Genomic DNA, 18,923 nt, shown 5'->3' on the forward strand with positions numbered 1-18,923 from the left:
TCCCAGTGTGGAAGAGTACCTTGAATTTTAAGATATTGTGAAGACCCCACCCTGAGATGTTTGTTGGGGCTTTGGATGTCCATGATCAAACCTACATTTTACAGCCTATAAACTCTAAAGAGTCATCCTTAGTGAGTAATTCACCAAGATATTCTTGAAATACTGTGTTTAGTATTGCAAGCCAGTCTGCTTATTGTGGCTTGTGCTAGCGGTATAGTTTAAATAATCAGAACTGTGAACTGAATAAATTGTGGTTGAAGAAGTATACCATCACTGGTCTACAAGTGAACTACATACAATATACTATATCCAAAAGTGAGCTAATCGATGGAATCAGTACAAAGCTGTCTATTCTAAGTAGGCTCTAGCTGCTAGGCCTTTAAAGCTCCTTCCTGCCTGTTTTTATTGTTTTTCAGCAGAGAAATTGTAAGAACGGTTGTTTATGGTAGTAAAGCAGTAGAGTGTTGCCATAACTGTAAATTACTGTTAAGAGCGATTTCACTTGTTCAGTTCAGTTATCCACTCTTCTTTTCTGATTGAAGGCAAAACATAACTGTCACTCATTTTATTTAAAATTCTAAGGTGTAAAAAGTTTTGAGTAATCTTATTCTTAATTCACTGATTTTTTCCACATTTTTTAGTTGTGAATTGCGAAGTTCTTGTGGAACACTCAAAAGCTGTGCACTGTAGAAAACTACTTTTAAATGCCTTGCTGGTGATAAAAACAGCCCAGGCACTTCTGTATCTTGAAGCAAAAGGTTTGCTTGCAAATGCATTGAATGAGTTCTGGAAAGTATGTTCTCTCTAAATCTTGCCGTGTTAGAAGAAAAAGTAGTTTACAAGGTCTCCTGTAAGTAATTCAGAGTTTTTCTCCACCTTGTTCAGGATAAGCATGCTGTTTATCATTTCCTCAATTTGAAGAATGTCATGATCACACTGAAGTCTCTGATGACTACTGATACAGCAACATCAATCTGTTTTTAAGAAATACATTCTTCTTCCCTGACTTGCTTCTACTTTCCTCCACTTAATAATGATTTTCTTAATTTCAGTCAAGTGGAGAAACTAGAAAGTCTGAACTCAGATATTTGGTTCCCTTTCTCTTTATTATGTTTACCCAGACAGCATTTACAAAACTGAAGACATACTGTTGCAGGAAAAAAAAATACATTATTAATAATTAAATAATCATTATGTCTTACTCTTTGATTCTTTCTTGGCAGAAAACTATGCTGAGAATGAAATATCTGTCTGCTGAAGGTGGGACTTAAGTGTTTCAAATGTTTCATTTTAAAATTTCTAAAGTGATAGGTATTCTTTGCATGTTTGTCAAGAAAAATGCCTCTCTATTTTGAGGTTAGACAGGGCACTGAGAGGAGCAAAATCTGATTTTTTGTGGGGGGAGTTAATATTCTGGTCTAAACTAACAAAAGCACAACTCAGCAGCTTTTGCTGTAACTTTTACCATTAATCATTTTTAGAAATACAGTCTTTTTATGACTTTTGCAGGAGACAAATGCAAACACAAAATTTGGGAATGTAATGCAGGCTCTAAGTGTTTTAAGATGTGAAAGAAGGATTGGTGACGGTGGAGTTTTCTGCTCAGTGTTGTGAAGTCATGTTCCAATTTGTGGAAGGCACCTAGAATTTTGGAAGTCAAATCAGTTACTCCTTTTTATTCTTTCATCATGTTCTTTCTGAACAAATCCAAGCAAACACTTAGGTATCATAGCTGTTGAAGTAGTATCTTCTCAGTGAAATACAGACTGATGAGTTCGCTGAAGCTAACAGCACTTGCAGATGTTGGACTGTTCTGGATGCTGACATCCTTTACATAACGCCAGTCAGTCTGAAAAGTATTATATTGGCCTTATGCTGATTATAGTAATGTGACACTATTTGATTCTGTCCGATCAACTCTTCAGCTTATCATTTCCTGCATATCCAGTTGCTCTTTAGTGTTTGCTGTAAAACTGTGAATGGAAAGAGATTTTCTTTAAACACAAGCCTCCATGCAACCATTATTATTATTGAATCTTATTTATTGTTTACAGCGTTCATTTTTCTTTTTTAAAATATGCTTCTTCCACTGCTTTTCTCAACCTCTTTATTATCTGCAGGATGCTTAGATGGCAGAACACATTGCGAGTAACACCGTGTTGTTCACAGATTACAGTGATAATGTAAAATGTTTGTGAAGCCTGAAAGAAAACTGCATTCTGGGTTTCCTAAGGGCAAATGTGCTTTCTTCCCCTTGTTATGTCTCTAGCTGTTAAATAAACGTTGTCTGACCACGTTTAGTTCATTCTGCTCCATTTTTCCACTTAACATTTGCATGGTAGACTCTGTTCTCTTGTTTCAAAAATACTGTATCGAAGTGTAGAAACATAAATGGTCTCATCCTGACTGAGCATATTAAATGAAAAGCTCCTTTCAGTTTTGTGGGTATTATGCAAGATGTTCTGTGCTTTGAAGTAACAGCTCCTAAACAAAATGTATTGCAACATGAATTTATAGCAAAACTTTATGCACAACATTTTGTGGGTGGGGAAAAGAGCAAGCTGTTGCAAACTCCTATAAAGTACAGAAAACTTCTACTTTCCCTCCTATCTAACAAGTGAAAACTATTGAGGTTAAGTAGGTGGGGCAACCGGAAGTAATTACTAAGGCCAGTGGCATTTTTGCGGTTTAATAAAGGCAGAAGCTAATTATTCAGTTTTTATTTAAGTGAAATGATGCCAAAAAGGAGGTTCCTGCAGAGCAGCTGCACTCCTTCAATGTTACCCTAATTTACCACAGACACAACTGTCACAAACAGAACTTTTAAACTTGATATATAGCCACGAAAGTAAGGAGCCCTTTGTCTGGAGTGCATGCAGAAGAACTCCTTTATACAAATCAACTGGCAGATGACGGACAATGATGAAAATTTGATTCTTTGAAGTCATAATGGTCATTGAAATGTGTGAAATTCTGGTATTGAAAAGAGAGCGGCTAGCAAGACTCTAAATCCTGGGTGGTTGCTGGAAGCTTGCTGGGAGGTTTTTCTGTGTTTTGACATCAACTTCCCATTGCTTGTTCCCTGTTTCCTTTATTAAAAAAAAGGGGGGAGGCATGCCAAACACTAGATAGTTGATAGTGGTTATGTACAGTTTTTGTCTATGCATGGAAAGAAATGTCATAGGAGAAGCATGACACCTTTATGCTCACCTGACCCATCTGTTCAAAAACACTCATTCTCAGAGATACTTTAAATCATTTTGTCTTTCCCTTGAATTACAGAATTTCATTTCTTGTCCCCTTTGGAATGCGTGCTATCAGAGTGCTTAAAAAAAGGAAATTTTAATTTCCTTTAAAAGTCATCATCGTGCTGAATACTGCTTTCATTGATACTTCTTCTGTGAATGAGTTTTGCTGATTACTGTTTATTGTTTCTTGCCACTCTTTTCAGATCAACTTTACCAGGCTTTCCACCATGACAAGCATCCTTAAGTAGTCTAGGTTATAATAAAGACAAAACCTCCTCTTCATTTGTAAGCAATTCCATGTGATTTCTGCTGTTTTAAAAAGTGGTTTGTCCCTCTCAGCTTATTCCAAGAGCCAAAATACCTCAGAATGAGTATTTATTTCTTTTGAATTACAAAAAAAATTTCAGAGGTTGCTATTAAAAAAAATTCCCAACATATGTATTAAGAAAACCAGGATGTCAGAATTCACCTTTGAGATGGTAGCCTGTATTAAAAATGTGAAGCAGGGTTTTTAATTTTTAATAAATCAAACTTGTACAGTTCAAATCTCAAGCCTTTTATATTGTCACCTTATTATTTGGAATTTTGAATGCTGAACATCTCACTAATATTTTAATATGCTAATGTAGCAAAATTCAGTAAGGAACACTTGAAAAAAAAATGAGAGAGATAGTAATGTGAAACCAGCTGTCAAAAACATCTTTGTTTTGGAAAGTTGGTTCACAGGTAGTTTCAGTGAGAACTTGAACTCAGAACAAAGCACTGAAGACACAGTAGAGAGTTCAACCCAGTGCAGCATAGTTCTTTTCAAGTATTATATTGTTTTAATGGCATCTTGGAGCGGGAGCTTTAGCCCATTGAAATGTCGCTTAAAGGACAGGTTCTTCTGTCACTAGCTGGAGCTGTGTGGATGAAATGATCACAATAGAGTGTTGTAATGCATTTTAAAAGTGTGAGAAATCAGTTTGTCTAGACTAAGAGTGCGCCTACAGGGAATAGGAATTTTAGAGCTTCTGTGCTCTTTAGGTGTCAAGTATGTGATAGATGCCAAGCCTTTTTATTCCATATCTTTGGCAACAGCTCAGCTATGCTACAGTACCTTACATTTCTACAGCAAGCAAAACCAGTGATTTTATGTGAGGACAACTTGGGCTTTGGAAACCAGAAGCTCGTTGTCCTAACAACTGTCTGTTCAATTGCCAGCTTTAAAATGGGGAAGATATCAATAAACAATTGCTAGATTCCCAGAAGGCATGGAAACTTTAGCTATAATGAATCAAAGTGTGAAGAGCTGACTACACCATGTAGATATTTTAATTTTGGACAGTAAGCAGGTTTTAGTTTTCACCTTGAAGAGATTTTTATTGGATGAATCCTACAGAATTAGTGAAATAACTTTGATTTGGAGCCAACTGAATGCCAAGGGAAACATGACTTGAAGGGACTTATGGTTTGTCTCTGGTTTTGGTTTTATTTTCATCCAGATGAACAAGTCTAGGCATTTCTTTACTGTAATTACCTCATAAATAGAGCTGTATTTTAATATTCTTTTTAGATTGAGTTCTGTATGCACTGATGTGTAGTGTTTTTGTGGTTCTCTGGTGTGGAGGCTCATATGTCCATAATGTTATTTAACATAGTATCTTATTTTAACAATTCCAGATAATTCTGGAACAGTTCAAAAATCTCTAAATCTGCAGCATAAAATTCTCAATGGACATGTGAGTTGCTGAGAATAATAACAATAAAACCCAAAAAGTCATGATTTTGAGCTATCTTGAAGCTTGCATTTTTGGAGATGTTTGATGATGCACATAACAAGATTTCAGAGAAGAAGTGGAGTTTTTTGTTAAATATTCTTAACATTTCGTCAGTAGTCATGTTTGTTGACTATGGAAACAAAGGCTAATACAGTAGTATATTCCTTTAAACAGGCAAGCTGAATTGTTGAAACACCACCAAACTTCACTGCACGTAAAAAACCCTTTGTGTTAAACAAAGCACTTTGCCAATTCAAAAAAGAAAACTTTAAGCTATTTCCTTCTAAAAATGTGGTTTAAGCTTCAGCAGTAAGAAATGCCAGTCTGTCAGGAGGCATTTTACATGCATGTTGCAACATTCCTGTGATTGGTAGTGTTTGATATAACTGACTCATATTAAAAATAAACATTACTTGGTCCTATTGAAAGCATTTATAATGGAATTGTTAAGATATTTTGACAGTTTGTTTTGGTAGTCTGGGTAGAAATGTCAGAAGTTGGAAAATTAGCGTGAGTGCTTGTTTGTTTCTCCTGCTGTTCTAACTGCAAATACAAGTAAAATGCTTTAAACTTGCTCCCTTGTGTAGTTTGGAGTGACTGATCTCCCAAAAATTATTTTCTGAAGTAAAACAAGAAATGAGACTTGCTTCATTTCAAAGGATGATCTGGTGACAGGGCCAAGAGCTTTTAAGTTTGCCACAAAGCAAAATCCCATAAAGTTGGTAGCTACAGACATTAACCACAGTGTTTTATTTAAACTTGTTTGCCTTTTAATTTAAGTTGTGGCAGTACTGTCAAGATGAGTTCAATATGCCTAAAGTTTTGTTGCACTTTTTTGGACTTTAAGCAGTTTACTATTTGTTCCTGTAGAGAGAAGAGGAGAGGAGGACAGAGAGGGAGACCGAGGAGCTCCCACTGGCCTTTTTAAGTGTGTAAGGAATAGGAGTAGTTTAGCATCCTTAGAGATGGATTTGATGTTTGATTTCACTCTTTACTAGGGTGAACTGACAGGTTAATTTTATGTAATTACTGTTTAATTTTTAGAAAGAAAGTTCACTTTGATTATATCATATGCTGCTGAAGGTAATTTTTCACAGCAATTCTTGTGAGGTTTTTCCCTATGTTATGCTCTAATAAAGTCAGTTAATATTTTTAGGCTGGTTTTGTAATCCTTCAGTTTTTATCTTTGTTAGGTCTGTTTGTTGAGAGCTCACAAACCAAACCTTGGTACAGGACAACATCTTGCTACTGACTGTATGCAATGCTACAGGCTTCTTTACTTTTTTTTCATTTGGAGGTTGGAATCTTCTGAATCCTTTTATCCTTCACAAAAATGTAGAAGAATGTTACCGTAATTGTCAAATATGACTCTCTTGATCTTGAACATCAACAGAAGCATTGACTCTCTGAAGCCACATTTGTAGTTTGAGAAGTGACGAGCGGGTCAATTTTATGTAATAACTAATGGTTAGAGAAATATGAAGGCTGAGATCTAGTACCTACTCTGCAGTCTCATACAGTCGATTATTGAGCAAAAGATAACCTCCCACCTCTTCATTCATGCTAAGCATAGCTTCTTGAGTCAACTTGGATGTTGGTGCCGCTTAATTATCTACTGACTTAGGCCTAAGTGAAAGCACTTACACTGCGGCATGTGGTTGGCTGGCTACAATTTTGGTTAATAGTCCTGTTCATATGAGTTCAGGCTCATAATGGGAATGTCAGATTTTGAGATTTGTCCATGTTTCTGCCTTTGCTCTGTATTTCCTTTAAGGGAGAAGGAGGAGTTTTTACATTTCTGTGTTTACAGTAGCTGGTGCAAGTTGGAGCAGCGATGGTCGGAGGATGGAAGGCAGTGTCCTGTGCTTATTCTGGCACTAGCAGTTGTGTAGCTGGGAGATGAGCAGGTTCAGGTCCATGAAAAATCTAATTCAGCCCACAGGGTGATAGCAGCCCCAACATGTGTCAGCTTCACTTCTATACAGCTTGACTTGGAACATAGTCTTCTGCATTTTTTCCTCTTCTTTTGTAACTTAAAGCAAGAAATTATGTAAAAAGCCTGAGCAGTATTGTTTAACAAGCCTTTTATGTGAACCTTTTTTTAACAAGTTCCATTATGTTTTTCATAGGATATCACTGCTTTAACTGGTGTTCCAGAAGAGCACATCAAAACCAGAAAAGTTCACATTTTTGTTCCAGCACGTAATGCAATGCAGTCAGGAGTTAACAATACAAAGAAATGGAAGATGGAATTTGATAACAGGGAGCGCTGGGAGAACCCTTTAATGGGCTGGGCATCTACGTGAGTAATTACTGAATTTGGAAATACCTTTTTTCTATGTTTGGCTCTTAATAGTCGTGTAAATTTTAAGTTTGAAATGCCTTTTCTACCTGTAAATCTACTTATGTTCTAATAGTACTTACGGGAAGTAGTTGAATTTGTTAGTTGTGTGGTTAATAGTCTGTTACGTTTAAAAGCAGATTTTAGCTCAGAGCATAGAATCACAGAAGCATTTAGGTTGGAGAAGACCTTTAAGATCATTATCTGGAAATTTGAAAAAACTGTTAACAACCAGCAATTTAAACAATTACATTTATGGTGATGTTACTGTATGATGGCATCAGGGAAAGGAGGTTACCAGGTTACCTGAAGCAGTAAATCCTTCTCAGCTTTCAGTTGCATCTTTTAAATTTGGTTAAAAAAATAACACTACTTAGCTTCTGGATACTTTTTTTACAAAGTTTTTATAAATACCCTGAAGATCTTAAATGAGGACACATAACTATATTTAAAAAAAAAACAAAACACCAACAAACAAACCTACTTAAAATATTACAGTTTGTTTGACTGTTGCAAACATTGGTAGTAAAAGCTCTTAAATGTACCAAAATCCAGAAGAGTACTTAACAAACTGTACTATAATTTGGAGATGAATGTTGCTAATTTTTAATTCTTTTTCCATCCATACAAATATACTGCGTAGAATTTCTGCAAACTATGACAACTGTGCCAGTAATTATCCTGACAATAGTGTAATTTTGATTTGAAGCTATCTTGTCTGAGGCATATTGAGAAAAGTTAATTATTCTACATAAACAAAAATCAATCACTAGAGATTATTTTTCGAACTTCAGAAAGGATACAATGTGTATTGAAAATGTCCAGCTGCAATCCTATTAGCACTTAACATTGAAAGAACACAAAATTCTAGGGAAAAAAACCTTCAAACTCTAAATATTAAATAATTTGAGAACACATTTTTTGAGACTTACTAACATTTTAAATCTGCTCACAGGATTATTTTTTCTTTCTTTCATTCTTTCTTTTTTTCTTTATAAAACAAATGTATTAAAAAATATTATTTCAAAATAACCCCGAAATCAAGGCTTCCTTTTAATGCTGTTTTTCTGTAACAAATTGAGCAGGCTCACAACCTGTGACAACTCCCTTGTATTGGTATTGCAAAGCATTAGGGAAGCCAAGCCCAACTGTTGTTAGGTGAGAAAAAATGCTGAATATGAATTAAAATATTAATTGAATTTAAATAGTCTGTTTTAAAACTCTAAGGATGTTTATAACAATGACCTCATCTTAAGCACAACTTGGGATTTTTCACCATTTCATCGTAAACATACTTAAACTGCTGTTTCACAGGACAAGATAGCAATGATTGAGTATAATTTGGGCCTTGGATGACTTGACTTCTGCAAGTAGCTATTATATTTAGGGAGTAGTGACCAGATTGTTTTGTGGGTCCTAATTTAGTAAAGTGATAGACTGTAGACCAGCAATACACCTTTGCATCCTGTCTTGTGTGTCCTCCAAGTGTCTACCACTTAAGTACGATCTATTTATAGCACTGCACAGATTATAACACTGTAGCAGGTGCCAGTAACACCTGCTTTAGTTCAGGTTGAATTTAACTTTTCTTCTAATCCCTCTTTGCTTTTCAGTTGTCTTGAACCTCCCCAGACAAATTATTTTCTGGGCGGGGTTTTGCATGATCTCAGCTAAAACAATAGCTTTTAACCTTTTTAACAGTTGTAGCCATTTGTGCTAAATAAACCACCTAGCAAAATGAGCCGTGGTATGAAGGGTTTACTTCTATGGCAAATTGTCCTGGAGTGAGCTTGCTCACTCAATCTCTGCATGCGTTTTTATTTTGGGGTAGAGAAAGGAATATTTCCCATGTAAGCAAGCTCCGAGTAGGCCAAAGCCAAGTGCTGTGGTGAGAGTTGACACCATTTTTAAGGAATTCTCACAAAAACTTTTAGTGGACATTTTGATAATTTTAAATTACTGTTCCTCACCCAGAAATACCTAAGAAGGAGGTTTTTTTCTTCAGATTTAATTTCTACAAAGAATGATTCTTGGGAGTTTTCCCATTTACTTTTGAATGGTGTAATGGGATTTGTGGATTAGAGCCCTTTAGGGTCTAGGGATTAGAGCCCTTTTCCTCTGAACTCAATATACCTACCTGTAGGTCTTTGCTATACTTCTGTCATTTCACAGTCTTGTTTACTTTTTTTTTTTGTTGCATTTACTGTTTCTTGAATGCAAGATTTTTTCAGTGAAAATTATCCAGTTGTAGATATAAATAAAATGGACTCATGGCGCTTTTTTTTTTTTTTAATTGGGAGTTTTCATTACAGAAATGCCCATGGGTGTTTCTTGAGTACTTCTTTTAATATAAAGGTGTAAACAAAGAAACATGGGAAGTGCATGGTTGCCATTGTACAAGACCTCACAAGAGAACAAAATATGGAATCCCACATTGTAATGACCAATAAGACAATTCAAGAGCCAACATAGAAAATCCTGCAGCACTGCTGTTACTGACACTATCAGGATGTCACGCTGGCCATCCCAAACTCCAGTTGGCTCACAGATGATCATAAACTTAAACATATGGATAGCTTATTTATGGAAAGAAGTGAAAATGCTGTTTGTAGATTGGATGAAAGGTGATCTCACATGACAGTAGGAAAAATCAATTCTGCACCATCCTCATTTCCAAACTGCCTCTGTCCTGAAAGATTTTCGCCAAACTTGCACGACTGAATAGGCAGTGGTCCCTCACTGCACTTCAGTTTTAAGCTTCTTTGTTTCCTCTTAGTAGTGTTGTGTAGTTTCCAGCCCCAGTAGTGGAAGAGCAATAAGCAAAAGTTGTCACAGTGTTGTGATCTATTTAGGTCTCTTGCTTTTCCACTGGTCACATCATGGACTCACTCTTAATTCCTAATTCTCCATACTGCCTTTATAAGAGAAATCTTTAAATGTCTTCAAAAGAGTCTATCTTAGTGGGTTGTGAAAGTGTAATTTCTGCCTTTATCCTGGTTTTTTTTGTTTATTTGTTTGTTTCTTTTTATTGGGGAATATATTGGATATATAGTGAACTCCATTTTTCCATGTGTACATCAGATAAAATTACACTGTTGTCTTTGCTGGAAGCTAGATTCCCCCTCTTCCCCTCCCCCTCTGCCAGTCACCGGCTTTGTCCTTTATTGTAGAAAGTTCAATGTATCTTTGGTTGCTTTTTCTCTTCATTTACCCTTCTAGCTTCAAAGAGAGAACATTTGAGAGGCAGCTCCTTCAATAGTTTGTGGGAATTTTGGTCTTGTGTTTCTGGTTGTCTCCCAGGCTCATGTGCAGTGTTGTCTCAGGGAAGCATTATCAAATAGTTGTGCTGCTACAACTGAGATCTTACTTCTCTAAAAGTTCTGTAGATTAATTTTTAGAACCCCCCCTTTTTTTTCCTAGTCTTTGTCATTGTTCTTACATCGAGCTCTTACAGCAACAAATAAGGCAGTTTTATTTTTTTAACTGAGATTTCAGTTTGTTTCAAAAAACTTCTTGCTCTTTGTTTCCTTTCAGAAATACAGTTGAGGAATAGCAGATCATCTAAAGCTAACCACTGTGTATTCAGTTGGCTAGCAGTTTGCATTTCTGAGCTTCATTTTCAGTGGTGGCCTGCAATCTGCTTGCTGTACTGGAATAATTTGTGGAGGTCATGTGACCTCAGCCAAAGCTGAATTCTTGGGGCTTTTACATACTTTTCAGTTTCTGATTAATTCCTGCTCTGTTCACTTTGATATTCTGCTCTATTCTATGCAAGATTATTCCTCCCCTAGCTGTTACACACATGCCTGGCGTCCTTGAAACAGTCAAAATTACCTTAGGCCTCCTGATCTTCCAGAAACAGAGGGACTAACTACACAGCTTTAAAAATTAAAAAGATTGTTGCAGAGCACTTGTTATAAACTCAGCAGGTGGTTAGACATGTTGATTTAATAAAAAACTTAAAACGTTACTTTCTACAAGGCATTGGGAGGGAAGTTTAACAGGTTAAAAGAGGGAAACAGTACTCTGCAGAAAGTGTTAATCCTGGAAATAATTTAAAATAAAGGGATGTTGAATGGCTTGTGAGGTGGTGTACTAAAAAATTTGTGTATTTGACTAGCATGTATAGATATAGTATATAGCATATATAGATATAATTCTTTTATATTTCATATGTGCTGAAAATTTGTCATCTAACTTCTTACAGAGCTGATCCTTTATCCAACATGGTTCTTACCTTCTCTACTAAAGAAGATGCCATTGCTTTTGCTGAAAAAAATGGTGCGTATTATATGTATTGAGTGTGAGGGATTCAGCTTTCTATAGACAATCTTGAACTCAAAATGTTAACAACAGAAAACATACAGGGTAAAATACCCTCCCTCTACTCCACAAAATCGTTAGACTATTACTGCTCTACTTAAGGAGAAGGAAAATGGGGTGAATATTTCCAAGGGTGTTGAAGGCATTGAATATAGACATTCCACTTTCTGGAAAAGTATTCTGGCCTGATGGCATTACTATTGTTTTACTTTTGCAAGTTCTGGATGAGAACTGAGCCATGCTCAGGTTTTGGAGAAAAAACTAATACTTTAAGAGTATATCAGGCTGAGGGTCCCAGCTATATGGTAGTAGGATATTTTTGCCTGAAAGCTTGATATGAGCATGTGAATTCTAATTAAAATTAAGGAAAACTGTCAGAACCCTTGTGAAGGTTTGATAATCAGAAAAACTAAGTGACTACCAAGTAAGCATGTTAGACTTTAGTTTTCATGTTACAGAAATTCTGTCATTTATCACAGAATCATAGAATATCTCAAGTTGGAAGGAACCCATAAGGATCATCAAGAACAACTTCTTGGTCCTCATAGGACTACCTGAAACTAAACCGTATGACTAAGTGTCATCCAGACACTCCTTGAACTCTGTCAGGCTTGGTGCCAGGACCACTTCTGTTGTGACCAACCATTTTTTCAGTGAAGACCCTTTTCCTAATGTCCAGTCTGAACTTCCCATGATGCAGCTCCATTCCATTTCCTTGTGTCCTGCTGCTGGTGAGCAGAGAGAGGAGATCAGTACCTCCCTTTCCCATGCCCCTGTGAGGAAGTTCTAGACTGAGGAAGTTACACCTAACTCTTCTGCTCTTCTCAAGTAAAATATTGAAGTCTAAACACACTTGATGGTTGTTCATATTTGAGAAAAAAGCAGCAGAAGAGACAGAGTCATACTTCCTGTTTATAATGATAGCAATCACAGAATCATAGACTGGTTTGAGTTGGAAGGGGCCTTAAAGATCATCTTGTTCCAACCCGGGGCAGGGACAGCTCCCGCTAGACCAGGTTGCTCAAAGTCCCACCCAGCCTGGCCTTGAACACTTCCAGGGAGGGAGCATCCACAGCATCTTTGGGCAGCCTGTTCCAGAGCCTCACTGCCCTCACAGTGAAGAATTTCTTCCTAATGTCTAATCTAAATCTACTTTCTTTCAGTTATCCCTTGTCCTGTCACTACACTCCTTGGTGAAGGATTCCTCCCCAGCATTTCTGTAGCCCCTTTTGAGTCCTGGAAGGCTGCCATAAGGTCTCCCTGGAGACTTCTCCAAGCTGAACAGCCCCAACTCTCTTGGCCTGTGCTTATAGGGGAGGTGCCCCAGCTCTGATCACCTTTGTGGCCAACTTCTGGACTCAGAAGGCCATTTGCATCCAGGGCTGCATCAAAAGAAGTGTGGCCAGCAGGTCAAGGGAGGTGATTCTTCCTCTCTGCTCTGGTGAGGTCCCACCTGCAGAGTACTCTCTCCAGCTCTGGGCCCCCAGCATAAGAAAGACATGGACCTGCTTGAGCGGTATCAGAAGGACTGTATCTATAAACTTAGTTGGTTATTGAGGCTTGTGTTGTCTTACAGAATTATTTTACTGCAGGCATTATCCATAAGGTCAGCCTTTTGAGAGAAGAACTGAATCCTGGTCTTTATAGAATCTTAGAATCACAGAATGCGTTGGGCTGGAAGGAACCTTTAAAGGTCATCTAGTCCAACGCCCCTGCAGTGAGCAGGGACATCTTTAACTGGATCAGGTTGCTCAGAGCCTCATCAAGCCTGACCTTGAATGTCTCCAGGGATGGGGCCTCCACCACCTCTCTGGGCAACCTGTGCTAATGTTTCACTGGATTGTTCAGCATAGAAAGTTTATGCCTCCACTGAATTAGTTGTGAATCTCCATTGTGCAGGAAAACAAAGACATTCTATGAACTAAATTAAAGTTGTAACTTTTATTAGTTTGATATTTCCTTAGGATGTACCCTTAATTGTCCTGTAACTGAGACCAAACTTTTCTGTGGATACTGGCTTGCGTAAATTATTATTTTGTTTTTATTTAAGATGGATTAGTTTTATGTGTATATGTGCAGTAATATGTGCATATGTGTAGTAATAGCTTAAGTGTCAGATGTAGCTGGAAGTACAAATTTTGCAATATTTAGTTCTGGGTTTAGAAAGAAATTAGTAACTGGGGCACATATTTACAATGAAACTTAGCTTCTAAACTAAGGTGTTAATGAAACATGTCTAAGCTTAGGAACACAAATACTTACGTCTCTGTCCTTCCCGTATGAACCACCCAAGTTATCCATTACAAAATTCCTTAAGAACCTCAAGTTTAATTTTTGCAAATCTTAGATATTGCAAGTATTTTGATATATTTGGGAAACCTAAGAGTTCTTTCTCACCTATTAACTGGAGGAACCTGAGGCAAGCTAGCTTTCTGGCAGCCCCGCCTGATGCATTTTCTAGTGCAGGAATAACAGCACTGAACAGGAAAGATCTCTTTCCAAAATACGATAGCTGAGGATGTTTTAAAGTTGAGGCACTTGTAACTGGGTGAAAATAAAAGTTCAGCCTGTCAACCTAAATTCTTTTTTGTCCAGTCTGACATCACTAAAGTGGTTGTTTAAAAACCACAGCTTTTGTAATAACGATGGAGAGTTTTTCCACTCCACAATAACCTTTAGTCAGGTGATAAGGGTGTTCTACCAGAGACATTGAAATCTGATTTCTATCTGCTTGGCTTGCATGGCAGAGTTCTGGGCAAGAATAACTTCCCTCCACCATTGTGGTGGTTTTTAAAAGTGACCTCTGCTCTCTGTCATGAATAACTGAAGGTGCCAAGCTCAAGGAGACTGTTCCAGAGTGTGAAACCTTATCATATAGGGTGGTCTCTTGCAATCCAGAGTTAGATGTAACTGAAGTGTGGATTTTGGATAGCTATGGCAGCCCAAGTCATTGTGCTGGCAGTTGCAAATCTCTTTTGGAGGCGCTCAGCTCCTCTCTATCTAGTGTATAAAAAAGATGAGGCAATAACTTGGGGCTGTGGATTCCATTCCAGCAGCCAAGTGCCTCGAAGTTAGGTGTTATAATGCTGAATGTTGCAATACTGTCTGTCTCTGGATCTAGCTCTGGCTGTTTACTCAAGCTTGTAATTTTAATCAGAGCAGGAGGCAAAAGCCAGTGCTTTCACAGATGGAAAGAATATGTTTTTAAAACCTCTATTCCAGTATTTCTTACAGAGGATAGTTAATTTGGAAACTAACATTGATTCAGCCTAATAAACATGAGGAAAATATTTGTGTGATGTTGTGAATACCCAAAACTGAGACAGTGTAACATGACAAGTTGCATATGTTATGAAACGTGTTTTGATGCGTAGATGTGCCTCGAGTGTCTTATTTGAACAAATGTAAAAATTCAGATACATGTTCAACTTTTTAGGACTTACCAAGTTTTTGTTTTAAAACTAAGGAAGAAAAGTGTAATCTTATTAGTATCAATTTAAACTGCATACTTAACCACTTTTAGCTTCAACTCAAGTATCTCAACTTTGAGTGAAATGTTGCAGCTAAAGAGACCAAACTTTGGAATATGAGTGCTGCCCTGGCAACTTTCCAGGCACCTGGAGGCTGCAACCAATTTGCATTTTGATTTACATAAACACTAATGTCTCCACCTCCTCTTTTTTGACATTTTTTAGCGTTTCTCTTACTTAACTATCACATAATTTACTTGTCTTCTATCACTTCATTCCCTTTTACTCCTAATTTCTTATGTCCTTAAAAAAAGTTAAGTATTAAACTTGTTTCTAATGCTGAAGTTTTTTCTTTGCTCCTCTTTTCTTCGGTCCTCCCACCCTTCTTTTTTCTCTAGCTTTCCAAAGTCTCCATTCTCTCTCAACCTTTGGAATTGATTTATTTTTTTCTGTGTTTCCTTATCTTTATTTTCATTTCCTGTTCCAGCATACACGGAGCCTTAGTACTTCTGTGATGCTATGGAGTTGTGGAGCCATGAACTTCCAGGACAGTCAGTGTTCTCTGTTTTCACTGGTGACGGTCAAGTTCTTTTGCAGGAGTAAAGAAAATGGAGCTCTGTAGTGTGGTTAAGTCTTATCAACTGAGAGAATGGCTTATGTCACATGTGTGGCATCCTCCACTGCTGACTACAAAGGAATAAACTAGTGGGTGTCTACATGGAGAAAAAGATGTTGATGTTGAAAGGTTTAAGTTGCGTTTGCTCTGTGTTTTATGCTAAGAATATTTAGAATTCTCTTTGTTTTCTGTCTCCCTACCCCATTTCCCCTGTAACCTCTAGGCTGGAGCTATGACGTTGAAGAGAAGAAGATTCCAAAACCTAAATCCAAGTCTTATGGTGCAAACTTTTCTTGGAACAAAAGAACAAGGGTGTCTACAAAATAGGTTGTCATTGGCTCTCTGACTGTGAATAAAGTCAGCTGTGCTATATTTATAGTCCATGTATAATACATCTCTTAATCTCCTAATAAATTTGACCTTTAAACTACAGACGCATCTTGTGATGTCTATTTAAAATGTTTTTGATGTCTCCAATTGAACCTGTTACAAACTTTCCTATAAATAGAGGACATTTGGAATGTTCAGACTTCTAAAAAATTGCTGTACTAGGATTCTATCAAAAGAAATATTTGAAATCACCTGCAACTTTAAAGATTATGGTTTATCTTTGATGGTAATTTTGTATTCACTATCTCATTTAAACTTGTCAGCCATGTGTATACAAATTCTCTCAGTAGAAACTCTTTTTTTCTTTCTCACTCTGTACAAGAGAAGTTTATCAATTGAAGAGCAAGGTATGATATATAAAACTTAACATTTGAGTATAACTTAGACTACTTTATATAAATGTGTATTATATAATTTCCTTTCTGCCCTAATTGATATCTCATTGTTCTAGAAGTAGTCATGACTGGAATAGAAAGCACTGGTGTTTGATATGGATGAGCTTTAGTCTAAAAGATTGCAGTTGTTTCTCTGTGATCTTCTTCTAAAGTGAAACTAAGCCAGTTAAATATTCACAAATTGTCAGAAGAATGTTGGGTGCTTCACACAACATCAGCGTGTACTAATTATATAATTATAGTTCCTTCTATTTATTGCTAGTTACATGTTTGTCTGCATTGAGGTTTCCTGTTGCCTAACAAGAGATGGTTATAGCATCTCAGCCATAACCTCAAATATATAGCTAAAAAGTTTGTCTTAGGTGACATTAAATCATTAATGTTATAATGCACGAAGTTTGGAATCCTTGGTTACATATGTATGGCTTTTGATTTATTCACATTAACCTCTGCTTCTCATGTTGAGTTATCAAGACATGATCAGTGAAATCTATTTAAAATTGGGAAGGGTACACCTTTTCATATATAACTGAGAGTGTTATCCCAACTGTCACAGAAGAAACAGTTGAGATGGCTCTCTCCACATACATCTAAAGAGTAGCATGCTATGCACTGAGTTCCAGCTAAAAGAAGGCATCCAAACTGGAATCTTAGCAGTCCAGAATCTGCTGCATCTCTTTGTATTCTGGCTAAGCTAAATACGCTGTTCTTGCTAGGGAGACAGTAATAAGAAAAGCCATTCATATTTGTTTGGGGTTTTTTTTCCTGTCTTTCACAAGTGAAGATCATCAAGATCTTAACTTAATGGTCTTCAAGCTCTGTAAGATTATCAGCATTAAAATTGAAAAGTGTGTGTAAAAATAATGCAGCAGCTGCATGTCTTAGTTTTTGAAATTACATAGTGCTGGAGCATGAATACAAGATGAATATTAGATGCCTAATGTTATCTTTGGACACCTAATATATGAAACTACCGTATGTTAATTTATTTCTTATAACTAGAATCAGTTTCACATAGAGCACAGTTTCTTTTTTGTCTATCTTCTGCTAAGTTAATGGAAATATTCAAAGTAGACTTCTTTAAGTCCCTTCCCAAAGAAGAAAGCTGGTGCTGTTTTGGTTTAGTTTGGGTGGTTTTAAGTGCGTGTGTTCATTACGTTTCTGTACTATGCTCACAGCCTCGAAGTCCGTAAGTCATATTTGAGCCCAGATCTTCTTTTCCTCCAGCCACTTTCCTAGGACTTGAGGATATTTTTCTCCTCTTGGATGGCTTCTTAAGAAGAGAGTTGATTATTGTTACAGTCTTCAAAACCTAGAAGTTAAATTGAGTGCAAGATCTTGCAGTGGACCAGTGCCAACAGGAATATATTTTAGAGGTCAAAAATTTTACTAGATACTAAACTTCATTACCCTTTCATTAACTAACAGAATACTAGTTCCAGCACTAGGCTGGAACTGGAATTGTACAAGATGATCTCACCATCTTTGGTTAGTACCTTCAGAAGTGAATGTTTTTTTGCCAGGCTCCAGCTTCTGTCTACTTTGCAGTGTGTCATGACAGGTAAAATTGCTCCCAAATCTATAATCTGTCAAAACAAAAGCCACAACAGATAAACTACCATAAGTAGGTTTTTTTAGAATCCTCAACTGTTGATCTGAAAGTGGAAATCAAAAGAGATTTTGAGGATTCAAGACTAATGCAAATATTGACTGAGATTGGAGTTTTTTCTTAGTGGTAGATGTAGCTGTACTGCATTAAACTAATCAAAGATTTTGTGGCAATAAGATTTCGAATCTCTGGAAGTGTCAAAATCATGAATGGGGAAAGAAAAAGTTTAAAGTTCCCAAACAAGGAGAACATGTTCTTTACCTAGTGGGATTTGTATGCATCTGAGCTATCTTATGACCTGACATGGCAGTTAGCAAACAAAAGAAAATTAAAGAATTAGAAGATAATTGCACGCCAGAATCTCAGGGGAGCCTTACATAGATGTTACGTTTACGTTCTTTCATTGGGCTGTGTAAATTTGACACATTTTCTTTACAGCTTTGTGGTTCCCATTATTGTGGGAAGCCCTATGCAAAAAATTAACGGGTTGATCTAAAGTAGTTTACGCGTGGACTTGCGTAAGAATATTGTGTGAAGGTCTGGAGGCAGAACTCTACTACAGGGTAGAACCCTCTCCCAGTTAGAGCAAGTTAGTCCATGCTATCATGAGTTTTCTGAAAAAGGCTTATTATCTGTCATTGCTGTCTCATCTCTGCTACATGTCACAATGCGATATGGATTATTCCTGTCAAGTCTGGGTTTAAGTTCCTTCTTTTAAGAAAGATATGCAACATCATAATCTTTTTCTTCCCATATGCTGTTACTATTACT

The 18,923-nt window shown here is 36.9% G+C and overlaps 1 protein-coding gene across 1 annotated transcript in view; it reads left to right on the forward strand.

The window, feature by feature from the left end:
* The window catches only part of NDUFS4 (NADH dehydrogenase (ubiquinone) Fe-S protein 4, 18kDa (NADH-coenzyme Q reductase)), a gene marked incomplete at its 5' end in the record, with an annotated part of 28,926 nt that extends 12,736 nt beyond the window's left edge, over positions 1 to 16,190 (forward strand). The window contains 3 exons of the mRNA XM_009870418.1: positions 7,138 to 7,310; positions 11,557 to 11,630; positions 15,982 to 16,190. Coding sequence (XP_009868720.1) covers positions 7,138 to 7,310; positions 11,557 to 11,630; positions 15,982 to 16,085 — 351 coding nt within the window. The remainder of the gene's footprint in view (positions 1 to 7,137; positions 7,311 to 11,556; positions 11,631 to 15,981) is intronic.
* Between the last annotated feature and the right edge of the window lie 2,733 nt (positions 16,191 to 18,923).

This window comes from Apaloderma vittatum, unplaced genomic scaffold (genome assembly GCF_000703405.1).
Source record: "Apaloderma vittatum isolate BGI_N311 unplaced genomic scaffold, ASM70340v1 scaffold13565, whole genome shotgun sequence".
Classification (NCBI taxonomy): Eukaryota; Metazoa; Chordata; class Aves; order Trogoniformes; family Trogonidae; genus Apaloderma; species Apaloderma vittatum.